Genomic DNA, 24,299 nt, shown 5'->3' on the forward strand with positions numbered 1-24,299 from the left:
CACAGAGTGTTAGGGAGCTTTGCATGTAACAGTGCTTGCAATTTACAAATCAAACCAATGTGTCAATGTATCAATGTATGGGAAAAATAAAGAACAGGGAGTAAAACAGAAGAGATATGCACAAGGATTGCTAATCATTTTTTTCTACATGAACGGCGAGTTTTCAGAGCTTCCTAAAAGATTGTTTGGGTAATGACCTCCAAAACCCTCAGAGCAACAGCGGAAAAACAAAATTAAATGCAAATAATAAATTAAAAAAACAGATAAAATTGATAGGCGATATTAAACAAAAACAAATAGAAATGTAATATTAAATAACACTCATTTAACGCATTTAACCTAAAAGAGGAATTCTGCCTGATCTCAGGATTGAACACTAGGTGCTCTGAATATTGGCTGGTTTTCTGCAGACACTAGTTTACATTTTTGCCTGCGTCTCTATTTCCACACAATGTGCACGTCTTTTGATCATATTAGGACAATAAAAGCGGCCTCTAGATGCTTCTGACAAGACTGGGTTTGACAGCACACACTGGAGGGGGTCCCCTCGGTCCCTGAAAGCTCCTAACAAATGTCCCGCCCCAGCTGGAGAGTGAGATGTCCCGCTGCGCTCCCTCAGGGGGAGGGCGAACTCTCACTGACACGAAGCAGCCCAGGGACACCGCGCATCAAGCAGAGACCCTTTAGTTAGTCGCGCATCAAATAGGAAGTGACAGGCTGCTGGATTTGGGAATATTACTCCGCTAATAGTCCTTATTTCAGGCGCCCCGAACACAGCTTGTCACGACTAATCAGTGGAGCCGGGATGTGCCTTAATGTGTTCTCTTGTGTAACTGGGCGCGTGTGACCTTTAGAGACATTCCTCCATTTTGCCTCTCTCTAAATGTACACGATCACGAGGTACAACTCTTAAGTGAACCCCGTATGGAAAATCAATGATTTCTTGTAAAATTGCTGACGTTAGTTGGGGCGGGTGCAGCAGGCCCTCAGTGTCTCCAGGGGACCAGGGCGCAGTTAGATTAAAGCACTTTGCAGCTTCAGGGACGCAGCCCATTTAGCACTCTGTCCACGGAGCCGATCTGTTGTAGCAGCGCAGAGGAAGCTAGGAGCCATCTCAGCAGGCTGGCTTCCGCTGGCGCATCGCACGGTGTACAAGAGGATATGTGCTGCCTACAAGGTGATGCACACCATCAAGCTCAGACATACAGCTCAGAAACCTCAGATATCTGGTAGAAACAAAATGTCAAGAAGCCAGACCCTGCTCAAGGTGGACGCAGCCAGATTTAGAAGGAACTCCAACCTCATTATTTCTGTGGACGTTCTTCCATACATCTTAAATAAGCTGTATTAATTTCCACCCTCAAGAGGGACCTCACACTCCTAGAGGCATCACATATAGTGCATCCATCTCCTGAATCCGGAGAATGTCCCTCCCAGAGCTGAACGCCTGCCTCACCGGCGCTGCTCCCACTGGCAATGTAAAGTGACATGCTTACATCTGTGGCCTGTAACCAGGGGCCAACTTCTTGGTGTGCTGTGCCATAAAATAAATACCTCATGTGTTCGGGTTTGAGACACATCCTTCCCTGTGTATTTGAGGCTGAAACTGCAGAGGGTCAAACAGTGAGCCTGGGTGTGGTGCTTTGAGCAGACATACTGTATTTTCACTTAGCTATGTAGTTGCTGTTAATGCATCTACTGCTGGGGTGTGAGCTAAGTAATAACCCTGCTAGAATGTTACTATCCCTAGACAGAAGTGGTTGCCTTCAGACTGTCGATTTATGAGGCCTATCGTTCACTGAACCCGGGGTACACCACTATGCGTGTATGCTAGAGCTGTGCTTCTACTCATAAAAGCAAGGCTGGTGGTGAAGGAGGCATCTCCGAGGGATACACAGATACTCTACTGCTGTTCTCATTGATGCCGTTCCTCTGTGGGGAGCCTGCCTTGTATTAAGGTGAGGTCAGTGACTTTCTCCACACTAGTATGCTCATGTTTTGCAGTGAGTGGTAGACCTCCTGTGCTACTACTCTCACCAAGATGACTTCTTGGTCTGACGTCGGTGGCTTTGTGACACCGTACATCTCAACCTTAAGGGTGCAAAAAGGCTTTCCTAAGGACACAGCTAGTCATTTATGGGTAGTACGTATTAAAACCATACCACATGTAGGGGTCGACATGATTCACTGCCTTTCTATTAATGGCAGCTCCTCCAGGACCATGGCACAATGACACCCAATGTAGGTGCCTACAAGAGTATAGTCATTACCCATTCCAAAGCTGTGGTATTGTAGCAGAAATACCTGGGGTAATTGGAGTGAATCCCCTAAGCTTACTAATGGGCTGATTTGAAAGCAGTCCTCTAGCTTGTAATAGAGCTAGAGGGGCCTCCAAGGCACAGAGGGCCTGATTACGACCTTGGCGGAGGGGATCACTCCATCCCAAATTTGACAAATATCCCGTCTGTCGCATTACAAGTTTCATAGGATATAATGGAACTTGTAATACGGTGGGTGGGATATCTGTCACATTTGAGACAGAGTAATGCCCTCCGCCAAGGTCGTAATCAGGCCCTTAGTTTACCGCTTTTTATTCGGCGTTGTGTCTTGAATGCACATCTCTATTAAGGATAGAAGGGTACCAGTAGAAGCAATGCAAGTGTTCAGTGACAAAAACTTGTATAAATGGCCATTATAAATACATTAAGATCTAACGTGGCCTGCCACGATGCAGGGACCTTTAGTTGTAATGGCTGTTGCCAAGAGATTGTATGCACAGAGTTATTCTGTTAAAAGGGTGTTTTATACTATGGCGTTGACCTGTGGTTATTGGCACCGTCTCACTCTACAACAGAGAAGGAATTGCTTGAACCCTGATTGCTTGGTAGACCCAAAGACTTGTAGTTAGTGCACATTGTAGACATATTAAGATCTAATGTGGCATTCTTTCTGACCCTCCTGTCTAAAACATCACTGGAGTCTACGCGTTTTAACACATTACTACAAAGTTCTCATTAAATCACAAGAAAAGTATGGGCCTGGAAACTCGTCCTTGGACACAATCTGAAGAGGAGTTGTTAACCTGGGGATTTTTTGGTCAGCTGTTTAGTGTCAACATGACTGCCAGATCCTTAGTTCACAATGTAAGGTGCTACTATACATCATTTACATGGCTGACACCATGTCGGTCTGGCTATGAATACATCAGTAAAAGTCATATGCTCCCTGCAAGTCAGGAAGATCGTAGGAGGGAATATCGAATCTGAAATATCAACATGCCACAGTATGGTGGGCACAATATTGAGGAACAGAATATCAAAGATGTAAGTGCAAGGAGGGAGGTAAGGATTTACCACTACTCTTAACTCCACATTTACGTGTCGTGAATGTGTGTGTATGTGAATATATATATATATATATATATATAAAACCAAGGTACGTATATGTGGAGTTGGGTATAGAAAATGTATAAAAAGTTAGTTTTTGATATTTTGTCACTCATGTCGGTATTTCAAATTCAATATTCCCAGCCTTCACCATCAGGAGGCAAAGTAGCCTTGGTAAAGTGGCGGTGCAGGCTGAGCTGAGCCAATTACTTGTGGGTCAGTGGCATTACACCTGCAGCCTTTCAACTTAAGGCCAGGTTGGAAGCACGTTCCAGGTACTGTGGCCATTGCGCTGGAGTCATATACTGCTCTCTGGCCAGACCTCGGACAAGAGAGCAAGGGTGCATATACTGCACAGCAGTAAGGAGAGCACCTTCCAAGCCAAGGCTGCCCAACGGAGGCCCATGGGTCCATGCCAGGGTCATAAGACTTTTGACCAGGTCAGGTATTTCCATGCTGATTCAATCTATGTAAATTGTCAACTTAGAGGATATCCTTTCAAATCTATGAATCCGACCCTCTTGGATGCATTTTGGAAATAATAGTCTTAAGCATTAAGGCCCATATTTATACTTTTTTAGCGCCGCATTTGCGCCACTTTTTGACTCAAAATTGGCGCAATCTTACAAAATACAATTGTATTTTGCAAGTTTGTGCCGCTTTTGCGGCGCTAAAAAAGTATAAATATGGGCCAAAGTAGGTCCACAGGGCGAGGAAAAATTGAACAAGGTGGCCAGGGAGAAGGTTATATTTACAGTCTGATGCCTACTAAATGCAATATCACAGATAATTTGGCTCCACAATCAACAAGCTATATTTTGGACAATATACCTTTCACATGTCAGCTTTAAGTTGGGGAATTGCACTCAGAAGACACCTTGAATCTGCACAGCCTTAGCCAGGCGCTAGGATACCAGGGTGGCCTCCGTTTGCAGCCCGACCCTTCGATCTATCCCACCTTTTCCAGTCACTAGTGAATGAGATCTCATACTTTATGGAGTCCAGGGGATTCCTTAGCGCCTCTTTCTAGTTTTCCAGGTGTTGAGAAGGAGTTGTGTAGCGCCTTCTCAAAACGTCATGTTGAAGAGGCTCCCGGTTGGTTATTCGAGCTTTGTGAAATGACAGCTCTTTGGCACATGAATATTTTGCCTGCATTTAATCCTGAAGTCTCTAATTAGACATTTGCATTTTTAGGGTGACTCAGCTAATGATGCCACCAGCTACTGTGAAAGCCTGATAAGGTAAGCAATCAGTGAGCATAAAAAAAAACAATATTACTGTGCTAATGAGTCCCTGTCTGTGTTCAGAAGTGGAAGACTGCAAATGTGATCCTTTTGTCGAAATGTCTTTCTAAGTCTGGGTGTACATGGCAGGAGGAAGTGTGTTTTGGGATCCAGAACCTGCTCTGGGGTCAGTGGTGCTGGAACAATTCTCAGAGCGGTGGCGCTGCCATTAGTGTTATGCCACTGAATTCAGAGAGGTTGTGACAATCCAAGAATCAAATGTGTCATGCCACAAGCAGTAGACTGGTAAGGGTGTGATATGTACCCGGTGGTGCATTGTGGATCACTGATGAGCACAGGTGTGGTCGTGCATTGTCGTTTACAGCCAGCACGTTTTCTGTTGAAATAGCCAATAAAGTTCCACTAAATTGCAGTTTTACAATAATGTGTGGAAATCGGGTTTCAGCAAATATTAATCATTTGCACATCACCCAGTAAAGCGTCTTGAATTGTTTTGATCCTATTAAAATCTTTGCTTTCACCACGCTGCAGAATTACAACAAAATGTGCTTCATATGTGCTTTTCTAAATGCTGAACTATTCAGAAATATGTGTATAGTGCATAGTTCATTTGCAGGTATATGAGGGATGAAAAAAATGGACATCCTGTCCTTTTACTTTCTGCAATCCCACCCTTTCCATCACAGCAGTCAGAGAAATAAGAGTAACCCCCAGTTCCCAAATAAGCATCAATTTGACAGGACAGTTAGACATTTGACCTTTGAACACACAGCAAATGTGACAAGATAAAAACACAGTTTGAAGGCATCCTTATTGCTCATTCACCTTCTGAACTCTAGCATGGTTATTTTTGGGGGTGCTGCAGTACCCCTCCCCCACCTATGTCTGGGAAAGAAAGCCAATTAGAAAATGTTTCAGCTGCACCATGCCTTACTGCACCAGTAAACCTTTGAAGTGGGTTTAATGTGCTCACTAGGCGCTTCGGAGTACAACTTAACCCAAGAGTTAGCTGGAACTTCAGCAATCTGCCAGAGATCAAACCATTTGTCAAGGTGCTCAAAGTTATTCGCATCTGCTATTTGAGGCGATTTCCTTCCCGAGAGTAGAGCTACCTAGATTTCTCTTTTTCATCACACACCAGCTCTAAGGTTGCCTGCAAGGCTATGAAAATTTGAAAATCTAATTTACATATATTTGCATATTAGCTTCAGCATTTCATAAAACCTGGTTGGGGGCTGATGAATGGACAACCCTTGTGGGGTGAGTGGCCAGGCCTGGCCATTCTACAGTAACTGGGCATTCTCAGTTCTGGGCCTAAAATCCAGAAGATTCTCTGGCCCGCGTTTCGTACGCCCCCAAAGCACGTGTTCCCAAAGGCAGTGGAACACTCACCCACAACCTTCCAAATTTAATGCAAAGTTTTCCATACATATATTGTTGTTAATGTTAGTGCAGTGGAGGGCGAGGAAGAAAAAGCACCTTTAAACCTATTCGGGTAAATAAGGCTACAGGTTTTTAGCAGGTTTTCACCCTATAGTTTGAAGTGGGATTTTGATTGCAGTCACATAAACAGTGCAAAGATGGCATGGTGAGCTTTAATAAGTGACGTTTCCACTGCTCTGATAATTCACTGCAGATCCTCTTCAACAGGCCTTGCCCGACAAAAGCCGAAGCCACACCGATGCGTTTTCTTCATTGAATACTCTGCCGCCAGGACACCCCCTCGCCTTCTGATGTAACCGGTGCAAGCATTCTCATAGCCACAGAAAAAAATATGTTTTGTCATTTGGGCTCTCTCTTTCCACTAGCACAAAGGCCACTTTTAGGTCATTTGTAGCTATCTGGCTACCTCTTGTGGGCGATGAATGTGTGTACCATTTGGCAGATGGCTATAATGGCCTTAATGATGCCAGTGTGCACTGGGATCCAGAGTGATACTTGGAACTTAATATAGAATGAACAAGGGGCAATCCTGTTATCTCACAACATGATCAATGAATGTCAGTAATGTAGGAAGTTGGCTCTGTATGTGCTATTTCAAAGTAAGGAATAGCATGCACAGAGTCCAAGGGTTCCCCTTAGAGGTAAAATAGTGGTAAAAATAGATAATACTAATGCTCTATTTTGTGGTAGTGTGGTCGAGCAGTAGGCTTATCCAAGGAGTAGTGTTAAGCATTTGTTGTACATACACATAGACAATAAATGAGGTACACACACTCAGAGACAAATCCAGCCAATAGGTTTTTGTATAGAAAAATATCTTTTCTTAGTTTATTTTAAGAACCACAGGTTCAAATTCTACATGTAATATCTCATTCGAAAGGTATTGCAGGTAAGTACTTTAGGAACTTTCAATCATAAAAATTGCATGTATACTTTTCAAGTTATTGACAAATAGCTGTTTTAAAAGTGGACACAGTGCAATTTTCACAGTTCCTAGGGGAGGTAGGTTTTTGTTAGTTTTACCAGGTAAGTAAGACACTTACAGGGTCCAGTTCTTGGTCCAAGGTAGCCCACCGTTGGGGGTTCAGAGCAACCCCAAAGTTACCACACCAGCAGCTCAGGGCCGGTCAGGTGCAGAGTTCAAAGTGGTGCCCAAAACACATAGGCTAGAATGGAGAGAAGGGGGTGCCCCGGTTCCGGTCTGCTTGCAGGTAAGTACCCACGTCTTCGGAGGGCAGACCAGGGGGGTTTTGTAGGGCACCGGGGGGGGACACAAGCCCACACAGAAATTTCACCCTCAGCAGCGCGGGGGCGGCCGGGTGCAGTGTAGAAACAGGCGTCGGGTTCGCAATGTTAGTCTATGAGAGATCTCGGGATCTCTTCAGCGCTGTAGGCAGGCAAGGGGGGGGTTCCTCGGGGAAACCTCCACTTGGGCAAGGGAGAGGGACTCCTGGGGGTCACTTCTCCAGTGAAAGTCCGGTCCTTCAGGTCCTGGGGGCTGCGGGTGCAGGGTCTCTCCCAGGCGTCGGGACTTTGGATTCAAAGAGTCGCGGTCAGGGGAAGCCTCGGGATTCCCTCTGCAGGCGGCGCTGTGGGGGCTCAGGGGGGACAGGTTTTGGTACTCACAGTATCAGAGTAGTCCTTGGGTCCCTCCTGAGGTGTTGGATCTCCACCAGCGGAGTCGGGGTCGCCGGGTGCAGTGTTGCAAGTCTCACGCTTCTTGCGGGGAGCTTGCAGGGTTCTTTCAAGGCTGCTGGAAACAAAGTTGCAGCCTTTCTTGGAGCAGGTCCGCTGTCCTCGGGAGTTTCTTGTCTTTTCGAAGCAGGGGCAGTCCTCAGAGGATGTCGAGGTCGCTGGTCCCTTTGGAAGGCGTCGCTGGAGCAGGATCTTTGGAAGGCAGGAGACAGGCCGGTGAGTTTCTGGAGCCAAGGCAGTTGTCGTCTTCTGGTCTTCCTCTGCAGGGGTTTTCAGCTAGGCAGTCCTTCTTCTTGTAGTTGCAGGAATCTAATTTTCTAGGGTTCAGGGTAGCCCTTAAATACTAAATTTAAGGGCGTGTTTAGGTCTGGGGGGTTAGTAGCCAATGGCTACTAGCCCTGAGGGTGGGTACACCCTCTTTGTGCCTCCTCCCAAGGGGAGGGGGTCACAATCCTAACCCTATTGGGGGAATCCTCCATCTGCAAGATGGAGGATTTCTAAAAGTCAGAGTCACCTCAGCTCAGGACACCTTAGGGGCTGTCCTGACTGGCCAGTGACTCCTCCTTGTTGCTTTCTTTGTTCCCTCCAGCCTTGCCGCCAAAAGTGGGGGCCGTGGCCGGAGGGGGCGGGCAACTCCACTAAGCTGGAGTGCCCTGCTGGGCTGTGACAAAGGGGTGAGCCTTTGAGGCTCACCGCCAGGTGTCACAGCTCCTGCCTGGGGGAGGTGTTAGCATCTCCACCCAGTGCAGGCTTTGTTACTGGCCTCAGAGTGACAAAGGCACTCTCCCCATGGGGCCAGCAACATGTCTCTGGTGTGGCAGGCTGCTGGAACTAGTCAGCCTACACAGACAGTCGGTTAAGTTTCAGGGGCCACCTCTAAGGTGCCCTCTGTGGTGTATTTTACAATAAAATGTACACTGGCATCAGTGTGCATTTATTGTGCTGAGAAGTTTGATACCAAACTTCCCAGTTTTCAGTGTAGCCATTATGGTGCTGTGGAGTTCGTGTTTGACAGACTCCCAGACCATATACTCTTATGGCTACCCTGCACTTACAATGTCTAAGGTTTTGTTTAGACACTGTAGGGGTACCATGCTCATGCATTGGTACCCTCACCTATGGTATAGTGCACCCTGCCTTAGGGCTGTAAGGCCTGCTAGAGGGGTGTCTTACCTATACTGCATAGGCAGTGAGAGGCTGGCATGGCACCCTGAGGGGAGTGCCATGTCGACTTACTCGTTTTGTTCTCACTAGCACACACAAGCTGGCAAGCAGTGTGTCTGTGCTGAGTGAGAGGTCTCCAGGGTGGCATAAGACATGCTGCAGCCCTTAGAGACCTTCCTTGGCATCAGGGCCCTTGGTACTAGAAGTACCAGTTACAAGGGACTTATCTGGATGCCAGGGTCTGCCAATTGTGGATACAAAAGTACAGGTTAGGGAAAGAACACTGGTGCTGGGGCCTGGTTAGCAGGCCTCAGCACACTTTCAATTGTAAACATAGCATCAGCAAAGGCAAAAAGTCAGGGGGCAACCATGCCAAGGAGGCATTTCCTTACACAACCCCCCCCCAAACGAAAGAGGATGAGACTAACCTTTCCCAAGAGAGTCTTCATTTTCTAAGTGGAAGAACATGGAAAGGCCATCTGCATTGGCATGGGCAGTCCCAGGTCTGTGTTCCACTATAAAGTCCATTCCCTGTAGGGAGATGGACCACCTCAACAGTTTAGGATTTTCACCTTTCATTTGCATCAGCCATTTGAGAGGTCTGTGGTCAGTTTGAACTAGGAAGTGAGTCCCAAAGAGGTATGGTCTCAGCTTCTTCAGGGACCAAACCACAGCAAAGGCCTCCCTCTCAATGGCACTCCAACGCTGCTCCCTGGGGAGTAACCTCCTGCTAATGAAAGCAACAGGCTGGTCAAGGCCATCATCATTTGTTTGGGACAAAACTGCCCCTATCCCATGTTCAGAGGCATCAGTCTGCACAATGAACTGCTTAGAATAATCTGGAGCTTTTAGAACTGGTGCTGAGCACATTGCTTGTTTCAGGGTGTCAAAGGCCTGTTGGCATTCCACAGTCCAGTTCACTTTCTTGGGCATTTTCTTGGAGGTGAGTTCAGTGAGGGCTGTCACAATGGATCCATATCCCTTCACAAACCTCCTGTAATACCCAGTCAAGCCAAGGAATGCCCTGACTTGAGTCTGGGTTTTTGGAGCTACCCAGTCCAGAATAGTCTGGATCTTGGGTTGGAGTGGCTGAACTTGGCCTCCACCTACAAGGTGGCCCAAGTAAACCACAGTTCCCTGCCCTATCTGGCATTTGGATGCCTTGATAGAGAGGCCTGCAGATTGCAGAGCCTTCAAAACCTTCTTCAGGTGGACCAGGTGATCCTGCCAGGTGGAGCTGAAGACAGCAATATCATCAAGATAAGCTGTGCTAAAGGACTCCAAGCCAGCAAGGACTTGATTCACCAACCTTTGGAAGGTGGCAGGGGCATTCTTTAAACCAAAGGGCATAACAGTAAACTGATAATGCCCATCAGGTGTGGAGAATGCTGTTTTCTCTTTTGCTCCAGGTGCCATTTTTATTTGCCAGTACCCTGCTGTCAAGTCAAAGGTACTTAAGAATTTGGCAGCACCTAATTTGTCTATGAGCTCATCAGCTCTTGGAATTGGATGAGCATCTGTCTTGGTGACAGAATTGAGCCCTCTGTAGTCCACACAAAACCTCATCTCTTTCTTTCCATCTTTGGTGTGAGGTTTGGGGACTAAGACCACTGGGCTAGCCCAGGGGCTGTCAGAGCGCTCAATTACTCCCAATTCCCGCATCTTGTGGACTTCCACCTTGATGCTTTCCTTAACATGGTCAGACTGTCTAAAGATTTTGTTTTTGACAGGCATGCTGTCTCCTGTGTCCACATCATGGGTACACAGGTGTGTCTGACCAGGGGTTAAGGAGAAGAGTTCAGGAAACTGTTGTAGGACTCTTCTACAATCAGCTTGCTGTTGGCCAGAGAGGGTGTCTGAGTAGATCACTCCATCTACTGTGCCATCTTTTGGGTCTGATGACAGAAGATCAGGGAGAGGTTCACTCTCTGCCTCCTGATCCTCATCTGTTACCATCAACAGATTCACATCAGCCCTGTCATGGAAGAGCTTAAGGCGGTTCACATGGATCACCCTCTTGGGGCTCCTGCTTGTGCCCAGGTCCACCAGGTAGGTGACCTGACTCTTCCTTTCTAGCACTGGGTAAGGGCCACTCCATTTGTCCTGGAGTGCCCTGGGAGCCACAGGCTCCAGAACCCAGACTTTCTGCCCTGGTTGGAACTCAACCAGTGCAGCCTTTTGGTCATACCAAAACTTCTGGAGCTGTTGGCTGGCCTCAAGGTTTTTGGTTGCCTTTTCCATGTACTCTGCCATTCTAGAGCGAAGGCCAAGTACATAGTCCACTATGTCTTGTTTAGGCTCATGAAGAGGTCTCTCCCAGCCTTCTTTAACAAGAGCAAGTGGTCCCCTTACAGGATGACCAAACAGAAGTTCAAAGGGTGAGAATCCTACTCCCTTCTGTGGCACCTCTCTGTAAGCGAAAAGCAGACATGGCAAGAGGACATCCCATCTCCTTTTGAGTTTTTCTGGGAGCCCCATGATCATGCCTTTTAATGTCTTGTTGAATCTCTCAACCAAGCCATTAGTTTGTGGATGGTATGGTGTAGTGAATTTGTAAGTCACTCCACACTCATTCCACATGTGTTTTAGGTATGCTGACATGAAGTTGGTACCTCTGTCAGACACCACCTCCTTAGGGAAACCCACTCTGGTAAAGATACCAATGAGGGCCTTGGCTACTGCAGGGGCAGTAGTCGACCTAAGGGGAATAGCTTCAGGATACCTAGTAGCATGATCCACTACTACTAGGATGTACATATTTCCTGAGGCTGTGGGAGGTTCCAGTGGACCAACTATGTCCACACCCACTCTTTCAAAGGGGAGCCCCACCACTGGAAGTGGAATGAGGGGGGCCTTTGGGTGCCCACCTGTCTTACCACTGGCTTGACAGGTGGGGCAGGAGAGGCAAAACTCCTTAACCATGTTGGACATATTGGGCCAGTAGAAGTGGTTGACTAGCCTCTCCCACGTCTTGGTTTGTCCCAAATGTCCAGCAAGGGGAATGTCATGGGCCAATGTTAGGATGAACTCTCTGAACAGCTGAGGCACTACCACTCTCCTAGTGGCACCAGGTTTGGGGTCTCTGGCCTCAGTGTACAGGAGTCCATCTTCCCAATAGACCCTATGTGTTCCATTTTTCTTGCCCTTGGACTCTTCAGCAGCTTGCTGCCTAAGGCCTTCAAGAGAGGGACAGGTTTCTTGTCCCTTACACAGCTCCTCCCTTGAGGGTCCTCCTGGGCCTAAGAGCTCAACCTGATAAGGTTCAAGCTCCAAAGGCTCAGTTCCCTCAGAGGGCAGCACTTCTTCCTGAGAAGAGAGGTTCCCTTTCTTTTGCTGTGTTGCAGTTGGTTTCCCAACTGACTTTCCTTTCCTCTTGGTAGGCTGGGCCATTCTTCCAGACTCCAGCTCTACTTGTTCACCCTGTGCCTTGCATTGTGCTCTTGTTTTCACACACACCAGTTCAGGGATACCCAGCATTGCTGCATGGGTTTTTAGTTCTACCTCAGCCCATGCTGAGGACTCCAGGTCATTTCCAAGCAGACAGTCCACTGGGATATTTGAGGAGACCACCACCTGTTTCAGGCCATTGACCCCTCCCCATTCTAAAGTAACCATTGCCATGGAATGTACTTTTCTCTGATTGTCAGCGTTGGTGACTGTGTAAGTTTTTCCAGTCAGGTATTGGCCAGGGGAAACCAGTTTCTCTGTCACCATGGTGACACTGGCACCTGTATCCCTCAGGCCCTCTATTCTAGTCCCATTAATTAAGAGTTGCTGTCTGTATTTTTGCATGTTAGGCGGCCAGACAGCTAGTGTGGCTAAATCCACCCCACCCTCAGAAACTAGAGTAGCTTCAGTGTGGACCCTGATTTGCTCTGGGCACACTGTTGATCCCACTTGGAGACTAGCCATACCAGTGTTACCTGGATGGGAGTTTGGAGTGGAACCTTTCTTGGGACAGGCCTTGTCTCCAGTTTGGTGTCCATGCTGTTTACAGCTATGACACCAGGCCTTTTTGGGATCAAAGTTTTTACCCTTGTACCCATTGTTTTGTGAAGAGGCTCTGGGCCCACCCTCCTGTGCAGGTTTTTGGGGGCCTGTAGAAGACTCTTTACTATTTTTAGTTTTGGTTGTCTCATCACTCTTCCCCTGGGGAGTCTTTGTGACCCCTTTCTTTTGGTCACCCCCTGTGGAAGTTTTGGACACCCTTGTCTTGACCCAATGGTCCGCCTTCTTTCCCAATTCTTGGGGAGAAATTGGTCCTAGGTCTACCAGATGCTGATGCAGTTTATCATTGAAACAATTACTTAACAGGTGTTCTTTCACAAATAAATTGTACAGCCCATCATAATTACTTACACCACTGCCTTGAATCCAACCATCTAGTGTTTTCACTGAGTAGTCTACAAAGTCAACCCAGGTCTGGCTCGAGGATTTTTGAGCCCCCCTGAATCTAATCCTATACTCCTCAGTGGAGAATCCAAAGCCCTCAATCAGGGTACCCTTCATGAGGTCATAAGATTCTGCATCTTGTCCAGAGAGTGTGAGGAGTCTATCCCTACACTTTCCTGTGAACATTTCCCAAAGGAGAGCACCCCAGTGAGATCTGTTCACTTTTCTGGTTACACAAGCCCTCTCAAAAGCTGTGAACCATTTGGTGATGTCATCACCATCTTCATATTTAGTTACAATCCCTTTAGGGATTTTCAACATGTCAGGAGAATCTCTGACCCTATTTATGTTGCTGCCACCATTGATGGGTCCTAGGCCCATCTCTTGTCTTTCCCTTTCTATGGCTAGGAGCTGTCTCTCTAAAGCCAATCTTTTGGCCATCCTGGCTAACAGGAGGTCATCTTCACTGAGAGCATCCTCAGTGATTTCAGAAATGTGGGACCCTCCTGTGAGGGACTCACCATTTCTGACTAACACAGTTGGAGACAGGACTTGAGGGGTCCTGTTCTCCCTATTTAGGACTGGAGGAGGGACATTGGCCTCCAAGTCACTAATTTCTTCCTCTGTGATGTCATCATCAGAGGGGTTGGCTTTTTCAAACTCTGCCAACAGCTCCTGGAGCTGAATTTTGGTAGGTCTGGAGCCAATGGTTATTTTTTTGATATTACAGAGAGACCTTAGCTCCCTCATCTTAAGATGGAGGTAAGGTGTGGTGTCGAGTTCCACCACATTCATCTCTGTATCAGACATTATTTTGCTAAAAGTTGGAAGACTTTTTAAAGAATCTAAAACTGTTTCTAGAATCTAATTTCAAACTTTTAACAAGCTTTTAAACTCTAAAAGAAAATGCTAAACAGGGACTTAACACACAAGGCCCTAGCAGGACTTTTAAGAATTTAGAAAAATTTCAAATTGCAAAAATGAATTTCTAATGACAATTTTGGAATTTGTCGTGTGATCAGGTATTGGCTGAGTAGTCCAGCAAATGCAAAGTCTTGTACCCCACCGCTGATCCACCAATGTAGGAAGTTGGCTCTGTATGTGCTATTTCAAAGTAAGGAATAGCATGCACAGAGTCCAAGGGTTCCCCTTAGAGGTAAAATAGTGGTAAAAATAGATAATACTAATGCTCTATTTTGTGGTAGTGTGGTCGAGCAGTAGGCTTATCCAAGGAGTAGTGTTAAGCATTTGTTGTACATACACATAGACAATAAATGAGGTACACACACTCAGAGACAAATCCAGCCAATAGGTTTTTGTATAGAAAAATATCTTTTCTTAGTTTATTTTAAGAACCACAGGTTCAAATTCTACATGTAATATCTCATTCGAAAGGTATTGCAGGTAAGTACTTTAGGAACTTTCAATCATAAAAATTGCATGTATACTTTTCAAGTTATTGACAAATAGCTGTTTTAAAAGTGGACACTTAGTGCAATTTTCACAGTTCCTAGGGGAGGTAAGTTTTTGTTAGTTTTACCAGGTAAGTAAGACACTTACAGGGTCCAGTTCTTGGTCCAAGGTAGCCCACCGTTGGGGGTTCAGAGCAACCCCAAAGTTACCACACCAGCAGCTCAGGGCCGGTCAGGTGCAGAGTTCAAAGTGGTGCCCAAAACACATAGGCTAGAATGGAGAGAAGGGGGTGCCCCGGTTCCGGTCTGCTTGCAGGTAAGTACCCACGTCTTCGGAGGGCAGACCAGGGGGGTTTTGTAGGGCACCGGGGGGGGACACAAGCCCACACAGAAATTTCACCCTCAGCAGCGCGGGGGCGGCCGGGTGCAGTGTAGAAACAGGCGTCGGGTTCGCAATGTTAGTCTATGAGAGATCTCGGGATCTCTTCAGCGCTGTAGGCAGGCAAGGGGGGGGGTTCCTCGGGGAAACCTCCACTTGGGCAAGGGAGAGGGACACCTGGGGGTCACTTCTCCAGTGAAAGTCCGGTCCTTCAGGTCCTGGGGGCTGCGGGTGCAGGGTCTCTCCCAGGCGTCGGGACTTTGGATTCAAAGAGTCGCGGTCAGGGGAAGCCTCGGGATTCCCTCTGCAGGCGGCGCTGTGGGGGCTCAGGGGGGACAGGTTTTGGTACTCACAGTATCAGAGTAGTCCTTGGGTCCCTCCTGAGGTGTTGGATCTCCACCAGCCGAGTCGGGGTCGCCGGGTGCAGTGTTGCAAGTCTCACGCTTCTTGCGGGGAGCTTGCAGGGTTCTTTCAAGGCTGCTGGAAACAAAGTTGCAGCCTTTCTTGGAGCAGGTCCGCTGTCCTCGGGAGTTTCTTGTCTTTTCGAAGCAGGGGCAGTCCTCAGAGGATATCGAGGTCGCTGGTCCCTTTGGAAGGCGTCGCTGGAGCAGGATCTTTGGAAGGCAGGAGACAGGCCGGTGAGTTTCTGGAGCCAAGGCAGTTGTCGTCTTCTGGTCTTCCTCTGCAGGGGTTTTCAGCTAGGCAGTCCTTCTTCTTGTAGTTGCAGGAATCTAATTTTCTAGGGTTCAGGGTAGCCCTTAAATACTAAATTTAAGGGCGTGTTTAGGTCTGGGGGGTTAGTAGCCAATGGCTACTAGCCCTGAGGGTGGGTACACCCTCTTTGTGCCTCCTCCCAAGGGGAGGGGGTCACAATCCTAACCCTATTGGGGGAATCCTCCATCTGCAAGATGGAGGATTTCTAAAAGTCAGAGTCACCTCAGCTCAGGACACCTTAGGGGCTGTCCTGACTGGCCAGTGACTCCTCCTTGTTGCTTTCTTTGTTCCCTCCAGCCTTGCCGCCAAAAGTGGGGGCCGTGGCCGGAGGGGGCGGGCAACTCCACTAAGCTGGAGTGCCCTGCTGGGCTGTGACAAAGGGGTGAGCCTTTGAGGCTCACCGCCAGGTGTCACAGCTCCTGCCTGGGGGAGGTGTTAGCATCTCCACCCAGTGCAGGCTTTGTTACTGGCCTCAGAGTGACAAAGGCACTCTCCCCATGGGGCCAGCAACATGTCTCTGGTGTGGCAGGCTGCTGGAACTAGTCAGCCTACACAGACAGTCGGTTAAGTTTCAGGGGGCACCTCTAAGGTGCCCTCTGTGGTGTATTTTACAATAAAATGTACACTGGCATCAGTGTGCATTTATTGTGCTGAGAAGTTTGATACCAAACTTCCCAGTTTTCAGTGTAGCCATTATGGTGCTGTGGAGTTCGTGTTTGACAGACTCCCAGACCATATACTCTTATGGCTACCCTGCACTTACAATGTCTAAGGTTTTGTTTAGACACTGTAGGGGTACCATGCTCATGCATTGGTACCCTCACCTATGGTATAGTGCACCCTGCCTTAGGGCTGTAAGGCCTGCTAGAGGGGTGTCTTACCTATACTGCATAGGCAGTGAGAGGCTGGCATGGCACCCTGAGGGGAGTGCCATGTCGACTTACTCGTTTTGTTCTCACTAGCACACACAAGCTGGCAAGCAGTGTGTCTGTGCTGAGTGAGAGGTCTCCAGGGTGGCATAAGACATGCTGCAGCCCTTAGAGACCTTCCTTGGCATCAGGGCCCTTGGTACTAGAAGTACCAGTTACAAGGGACTGATCTGGATGCCAGGGTCTGCCAATTGTGGATACAAAAGTACAGGTTAGGGAAAGAACACTGGTGCTGGGGCCTGGTTAGCAGGCCTCAGCACACTTTCAATTGTAAACATAGCATCAGCAAAGGCAAAAAGTCAGGGGGCAACCATGCCAAGGAGGCATTTCCTTACAAGTAAGTTCTTTAATTTTCGTTTAGGACTGTTTGATATTATTTAGGTTCTCTGGGCCACATTAGCAAATCGTTTCACTTTTGTACATTCAATTTATAAGCTAAGCAAATTAGATTTAGGCTCACAATTCCTAAATCTTGATTCACAAAACCAGAACTCATAGAATTTTGCAATCCTAAATTCTACTTATTCTACTTATTTCAGCGAAAACTAATAAACGTAGCGTTAGAGAGATAGGAATATGGATATTCTGAGAAGTGGGGCAGTGATAGTAGGGAAAGTATTAACATTTTTTTCATTTCAGTCCCGATTTCTATACTTAATTTTAGTACTAAAATTGTTATAAGAGTAAGAGCCCAAGCTGGGCGTGAAGAAAAGATTCTATGTGCAGGAATAGAAAGTTAAATGTGCAAATTCTCATTTTGCCTTCATTTTTCATGCATAGAAGATTAGGAGTACCTTTGGAAGTTTATGATCTGTGTAGCTTTCCGAGCAAACACTTCCGGATGTTAATGCATAAACTTACAATGTGTGGATGTTTTGTGGATCATGAACTTTAGTGTTTTGATCTGAAAACACTTAAAAACAGTTCTTAAAATGGCTGCTCATCATTGTGTGAGGGTCTTATAGGTCTGCTTGACAGCACAGCTGTCTGCATGACCTACTGTTAACCATTATTTAAAATATATATATATATAATGGGCTTTGGGTCCGCCCAGAGGAGCATTCCACTCTCAGCTCATGCCTTTTTCACTGGTGCAGAGCTCGCCCAGCTTTAACACCGGACGTTAACAATGAAATAAAAAGTAAACATGTGAAGTGTTTCCGGGGGCGGAGCAAATCCTGTTACTATAGTAGCTTGCTGAGCATACTGGCCTCTCCTGTGTCACGCGTATTAATGCATGGCGCATTTTTGAGGACTCATTTGGGCTGGGTGACAGGGTATCCGTTTTCAGTTAGCTGTAAGTTTTTTGAGGGTTACAAATGGAAAATCCTGAGGGGCTGTAGCTTCTGTTGGTACAACAGGTGCAGTAGCACCAGGGACCAGTGTCCCGAGGGCTCAGTGACCCTGACTATTGCTATAATTCTTAAATCAAAGAGCAGCCATGGGGTCCATTTCCTTCCATGCACTAGGGTCCATGACACCGGCTATGCTACTGAAAGTCCCATCAACTTTTTTTTATTGATTGAAGGATTTGAGATAGTAAGTATTGTGGGCCATATTGTCAACTTTCATGAGACTTTACCCAGGTTTCTGTCTCCAAATGCACAGTCCCGTGCAGTATCTGCCAAGTGACAGACAATGTCTGAATCATGTAGCCTGTCCACAACCTGCTTTCAGGAGCACAAGAGCACACAGGATTTGAGAGGTAGGAAATGAGTTAAGGTGCTTCAGATTCCTAAACTGCAGTTTAATTCTTTTAATTGCAAAGACCTGTTTAACCTAACATGACCTGGATCAGCCCTGCACTGCTACACACACACACGCTCTAATGCATTCCTATGCGGCGGAGCAGCAGACGTTCCCACTAAACCATAATTCAAGCTGTTTCATACATTGAGTTTAAACTTTTTTGGCCTTTTGCTGTAACTCAGAGCAGCCACTGGGTGGCAACCTAAGACTTCTGCCTTACCTCTTGTCTCCTTAAGTGATAAGTATACAAGAGCTGTGCTTCCAGTGCCTTCTTTGTGTCTCTTGCACTCTCCAAATGTTTTAATGCCGCCCCCCCAGTTGAAAAATAAAAATCATTGTCCCCCCTCAGAATTTTTCACAAATATTCTATAAAGATGGCAATGTTCAAATATATCTAGATGTATTTAAAAATTGCAGTTAAGTACTGTTACCTTTTTAAAAATGCAATAACATGTTTCTGCTTAAAACAAAACACTGTTATCTGTGTAATGCCTCTTTTGGCCAGAGCCTGGTGCCCCCCCCCCCCCCCCCCCCCCGGATCACTTGAGGCCCACCTATGGGGGCCCACCACCCACTTTCAAGACCCCTGGACTAGGGTTTTGACCTGGAACATCAAACTTTATATTTACTCTTTAATTTAACTGGTTCACACCTTCGGTTTTAGGATTTTATAGTGTATCACTGCCATACTTCTCTTTAAAATATGTCCAGACTTTTGCTAGCTATCCATATATTATCCTCCATCTATGGGAACATACACAAAATACATTCCCGCCATTTATTCACTTGTTGACAACTGCACAAGTTAATTTTCATCAACATGGCCACAGTTAACTAACTTTTTGAGTTCCCAATTTGATATTATGAACTAGTGTCATTAGCTTGTATGTTAAGCTATACCAGACTACAGGTTGCCAGGTAAATGGATAGACTGACACAGCATATGTACTGCCTAGTCAGCTTTACATTATAAGCACTGCGTGTATCTCTAGAGCTTTGGAGACCAACATATAGTTTGTAAAGAGTGAATATTTGAATCTCGTTCACATGCATATTAAGATTTGGCCAAAGATATTTCTTACTAGACTCCCTCTCGCTGCATTTTTCAAACCAAAATATAAAAAAAACAAAAGGTATACATACTCCTAATGGATGTGATCAGAGCACAGGTGTAAAATTGCATGTGCACCAAGCCATGATCTTGCAAAATCCTGAATCACTTTGTCAGCGGTCCAGAATGCTTTGATTCTCAAAGGGGCAAGAAAGATTGTGATTGATCTATTCGGCAACAAGTTATCAATAAGCCTAAATGATCAGGGATTGGTTCTCCAAGTATTCTTCAACGAGACTGAATGCCTCTTGCCAAAATAAGTACCAATGTAAGAAGCAAAGGTCCTCTAAATTGATCAAGCAAACTACATTTTAAAAATAATATCAGGTCCCAGGAAGGTCCAGTAGGACATTTTTTGTTGCAGGCTGACACTATGGTGGACCACACATTCATTAGTCAATTTAAAACTACTAAAATACCCTACAGTACAAATGATGATCTTCAAATAAAGGTCTGTGCCTCATGTTCATCTTAAAGCTCGAGCAGACACCACTTCAAAATATTGTTAATTATGTAAAGAGCAAAAATCTAAATAGTAAAACCATTGCACAGTTTGTAATTTGTATTTTATATTTTTTTTACTGTTGAGAATTGAATTGAAGTGTGAACTAATAATCAAGTCTAAGCATCATTTATGCCTTTTAAAGTAATAGTACTCAACAAAATGACACAATCTTATTTCTTGTCTATCTGCAGGTGAAATGTTAGTAATGAGGAAATTGACTGAAATCTGCAGAATGCTGGATAATATCCAGGATTACACAAAAGGGACACAAGAAAGAGAACCCATTGGCTCGATTTGTTCCTGGAATGTTACTTGGTATCAGTAAAACCATTCCAAAAGAGACTACTGTATGAAAAGTAAGAAGCACGAATGGACTTGGATCTATTACCACAGTACAGCAGCTTTAAAGACACTAAAATATTGAACTATTTCCAGATTGCTTTTTGATGGACAACACATAGTTGACACGGAGATCCACCTGTTATTACATATCCAATGTGATGTTGCCTGAAGAAATTCTAGTCGGCCCAGAAAAACTTTTTTGACAAGAGTTTTCAGTTCCGTCACCTCCAACCATCAACGAACATCGTACAGATTCCTGCCGACACATATCATATGGCTTTTATTAAAGTCAACTCTTCAGTGCTGACAACTCAAGGAAGACTTTTCATATGTACACACAAGTTTTGTGGCTTGACTGAAGTCACTGGATATGATTCTATATCTAGTTATTTGTATATAGCTACCTATACATAGTTGTAGATACATATATAATGCTATTTAAGTTCTGGACATTCCATGGAATCCAAAACTCTCCAAAAAGAAGAATGGTTTTGAAAGATTCCACCACACATATCTTTGTGGGACAGCATCTGCCTCAAAGTCAGGTATTTAAAAAATCTGTGCTAAAGACCAGGTTCCGACTGTCTCCTTAAGGAGCGCTCACAGAACTAATGTGTGACAATCTTTTTTTATAACTCAACTTTCCAGGTTAGAATTTGGGGAGAACAAAGAAATATTAACTTTCTCATTGATCAATTATACAGGCACTGGAGTGAACAGACAAACACACACCATTTAGTTCTAGACTTCAGAAAATTTGTTGACCGGATTGAGCCAACTGCAACAAAAAAAAAAAAAAAAGACAAATAGGAATTATTTTTCGCTTTTGTATTTTATGATGTAATTTTCAGCCAGTCTTTGGTTTACATTTTTTAAACCAAACAAGTATCATTATGGGAGCCAGTAGCCCATAGCCCGCCTTCATTTCAGTACTGCCCCTTGTTTTTTCAATATGATCACATTATGGTTAGCATCAGTAAATTCAAGAACAGGTTTCCAAGTTTTTGGGACAGCCCTTGAAGTTTTTATCTAAATCAAAATACTTTTTTAGACAAAATGTCAGGGCAAAGATATGCACCATTTATCAATTTAATATTGTCTTTGTATCCTACTGAAATACCTACACAGTATAGGAGGGTTACTCTGGGAGCGTATGACATTGTATTTTGCTGCAGTGCTTAATTTCACCTTTATCACAAGGGCTGATGGGGACTGACTAGTTCTGAAGTTTGACACCATGATATACAACATTTAGCTTATTGCATAGGTTGATGGTCACGGTATTGGAACAAGTAGCAGACAGAGCATCACCAGCACCCGTTGATTGGTTGGCTTCGTAGTTGGAGGCAAATTACACACCTTGATCCTCCCTAAAGATTATTATTTAGATGGGAGTTGGTTCACAGTTAAATAAGAGCACCACTGCATTTGCATGAATGGTTGAGAGTGTCCAGGGGAGAGGAGCCTCAAATAGTCTTGCAACAGGATGAGCAACCAACATTAGGCCTCAGTCAACAACAACTGTGTGACTAGTCCTCCAGCGGGAACTTCCCGTTTCAAACATGGAGACGGGCACAGTCAGAGGACCGGAGCTGCCACCGTTCAAAGTTTTTACAACTTTCGTGTAATAGTGTTGAAAGGAATTAGAAGTATAACCTAAACTGGATGCCTGGGGACTGGAAAAAGGTAATAGCCAGTAGCTGGGAAAAGTATCTAAACAGGTCAGTCTTTGATTCTAGCATTCATATCATCACGAGGTGCTTTAAGAAGCACGTCACTACCTTCGGCAAGCGAGGATACAGTTACATATCTTTGCTCGTCGTCAGTTTGTGTGATTCAGATGGATCAAAGATGGGTTGAGGGATCTTTGTTATGTGTTTTACTGGATGTGAGTAAGATACAGGCGGATAGAGCAAGCAGCAGAATGCACAACTAAGAAGGTATTTCTAAACTGTACATGATGCGTTCCAACACCATCTAGCCCTCCTATAAGTTCCACTATGCAAACTGGATGTATGGCTGATCACAATTTCTTTGTGGAAGTGCACATTCGACTCAATTCAATAGCTAGCATGAGAGTTAACAATACAGATATCGAGTACAAGACGCAGCAATACATTAATGAAAAAAGAAAGCAGAGATATTCTGAGTGTGTAGCTCACGCAGTGAACCAAATTATTGCTGTGCTACCAACTCAGGCACCATTAAATCTAGGTCCATGGCAATGTGGCATGGGGGGAGAAGCTCCAACTAGGGCCTTGAGAAAACAAAAAAATGTGCTATTGTACCATGGCCAATATTCCTTGTAATACCTGCAAACAATTCGATAGCTTTGCATGCCTATGGAAATTCGCTGTGAATAAATTGATATTTCCTAGATAATTCTCCTCATCCCACAAAAGTATTGCTTAGTTCATCTGCAGAGACTCAGACTCCCAGAGCACACATCTGCATAGGCTCCAGGCTCATGTAGAGTTGCTTTAACTGTATGCTCCGTTGCAATGATTTGGTAATATTTTGTGCCAGACTCAACACCCACTTTAATTTATGCAACAATATTTTGTGTGATATTTTTAACTGTGTTTTAATATTTTTCATATGTTTGTCTTTCTTTTTGTTTGTGTATTAGTGCAATTTGTCACTTTGTTTCTCTCCTGTCCCACAGTTTGAATCAAGGGACCAAAGTTTGGCACTTGCCTGGTGCTGCATACGAAAAAACAAGAGCTGTTTTAGTGATATGGAAACTGCCTGGTTCCCAAAGTGGATTGTACTTTTTGACATTGCTGTTAGTCTTACAACATGCTGATATTGCTTTTCTAAAGCAAATCTCTGGATTTCTCCTCCAAATGTACAGGACAATATTTTTCTCTGAATGTACCAATAGTATATCCTGTGCAATATTTAAAACTATACATATATTATTATACATAGAAGTATTCTTTGAGAAATTTGGTGCTTATGAGACATTTAGCAAACAGTTTAATTTTGAAAGGGTTAAACCAAGTATTTATGCTTACTAACTTGAGAAGTTTTTCATTTATCAAAGGAGCGTTTGTAACAATTCTCATGTGTAAGAGACTCTTCCAGGTCTCTTAATATTTTAGATTGTCTCATTTTTCCAGCAAAAGTTTCCATATTGGCATTACGCTCCCTACAAATTATGTGTTCTTAGAACAATTCCATATAAATTGCGAACAGATAGGAGAAGCGATATCAAGTCATGTATACTTTCAAGCAGTTAACGTATTTCTGCTGGAAAATATGTTTTCATGTTGACTAATTATCCAATTTAGTCCAACCAGTCTCACTAGTACTGCTCTAGCAATTTATAAGATAACTCACGGTCTAAGACACGCACTCCTGTAACGATTAAGGCATCACTGTCTTGACAGGACATCCCTTTTATGTAGTCTGATAGCTCTATTCGGAGGGACTACAACAGGTATAAACAGTTGGATCTGATATTCAGAAGCACTGAGGATAAACTGGAAAATTGAGTTTTGTTTCACATCAGCACGTTTTATGACTGTGTCCTGCTGTAGCCAATGTGCTTTTTCAAAAGTCATGGCCTACTGAATAGATCTGTCACAATTCAGTTTTGAAAGCAGCTATGATTAAGTAGGTTTCTGTAAATCCACCTCCACAAAGTGCTATCTTTGTGGATGATGTAGATTTTGTGCTGCCTAAGCTATTTGGCCATCCATTGATTCAATTTCCATTGCTGCCCCCTAGACATAAAATACAATTTACACGAAGGAGATCTGTTTCTTCATACTTTTGGTAAAATCTGGAGAGGTAGTCAAAACAAATTCCAATAGAAAGCACCAGGCGATT

The 24,299-nt window shown here is 44.9% G+C and overlaps 1 protein-coding gene across 1 annotated transcript in view; it reads left to right on the top strand.

Annotated features, from left to right (window-relative positions):
• Window positions 1-21,247, top strand: part of LOC138286528 (sphingosine-1-phosphate transporter SPNS2-like) — a 283,111-nt gene extending 261,864 nt beyond the window's left edge. Inside the window, exons 12-13 of the mRNA XM_069226889.1 lie at window positions 4,581-4,627; window positions 20,315-21,247. Of these exons, the coding sequence (XP_069082990.1) occupies window positions 4,581-4,623 (43 nt within the window). The 3' untranslated portion in view covers window positions 4,624-4,627; window positions 20,315-21,247. The remainder of the gene's footprint in view (window positions 1-4,580; window positions 4,628-20,314) is intronic.
• The last annotated feature ends 3,052 nt before the right edge of the window (window positions 21,248-24,299 follow it).

This window comes from Pleurodeles waltl, chromosome 3_2 (genome assembly GCF_031143425.1).
Source record: "Pleurodeles waltl isolate 20211129_DDA chromosome 3_2, aPleWal1.hap1.20221129, whole genome shotgun sequence".
Lineage (NCBI taxonomy): Eukaryota > Metazoa > Chordata > Amphibia > Caudata > Salamandridae > Pleurodeles > Pleurodeles waltl.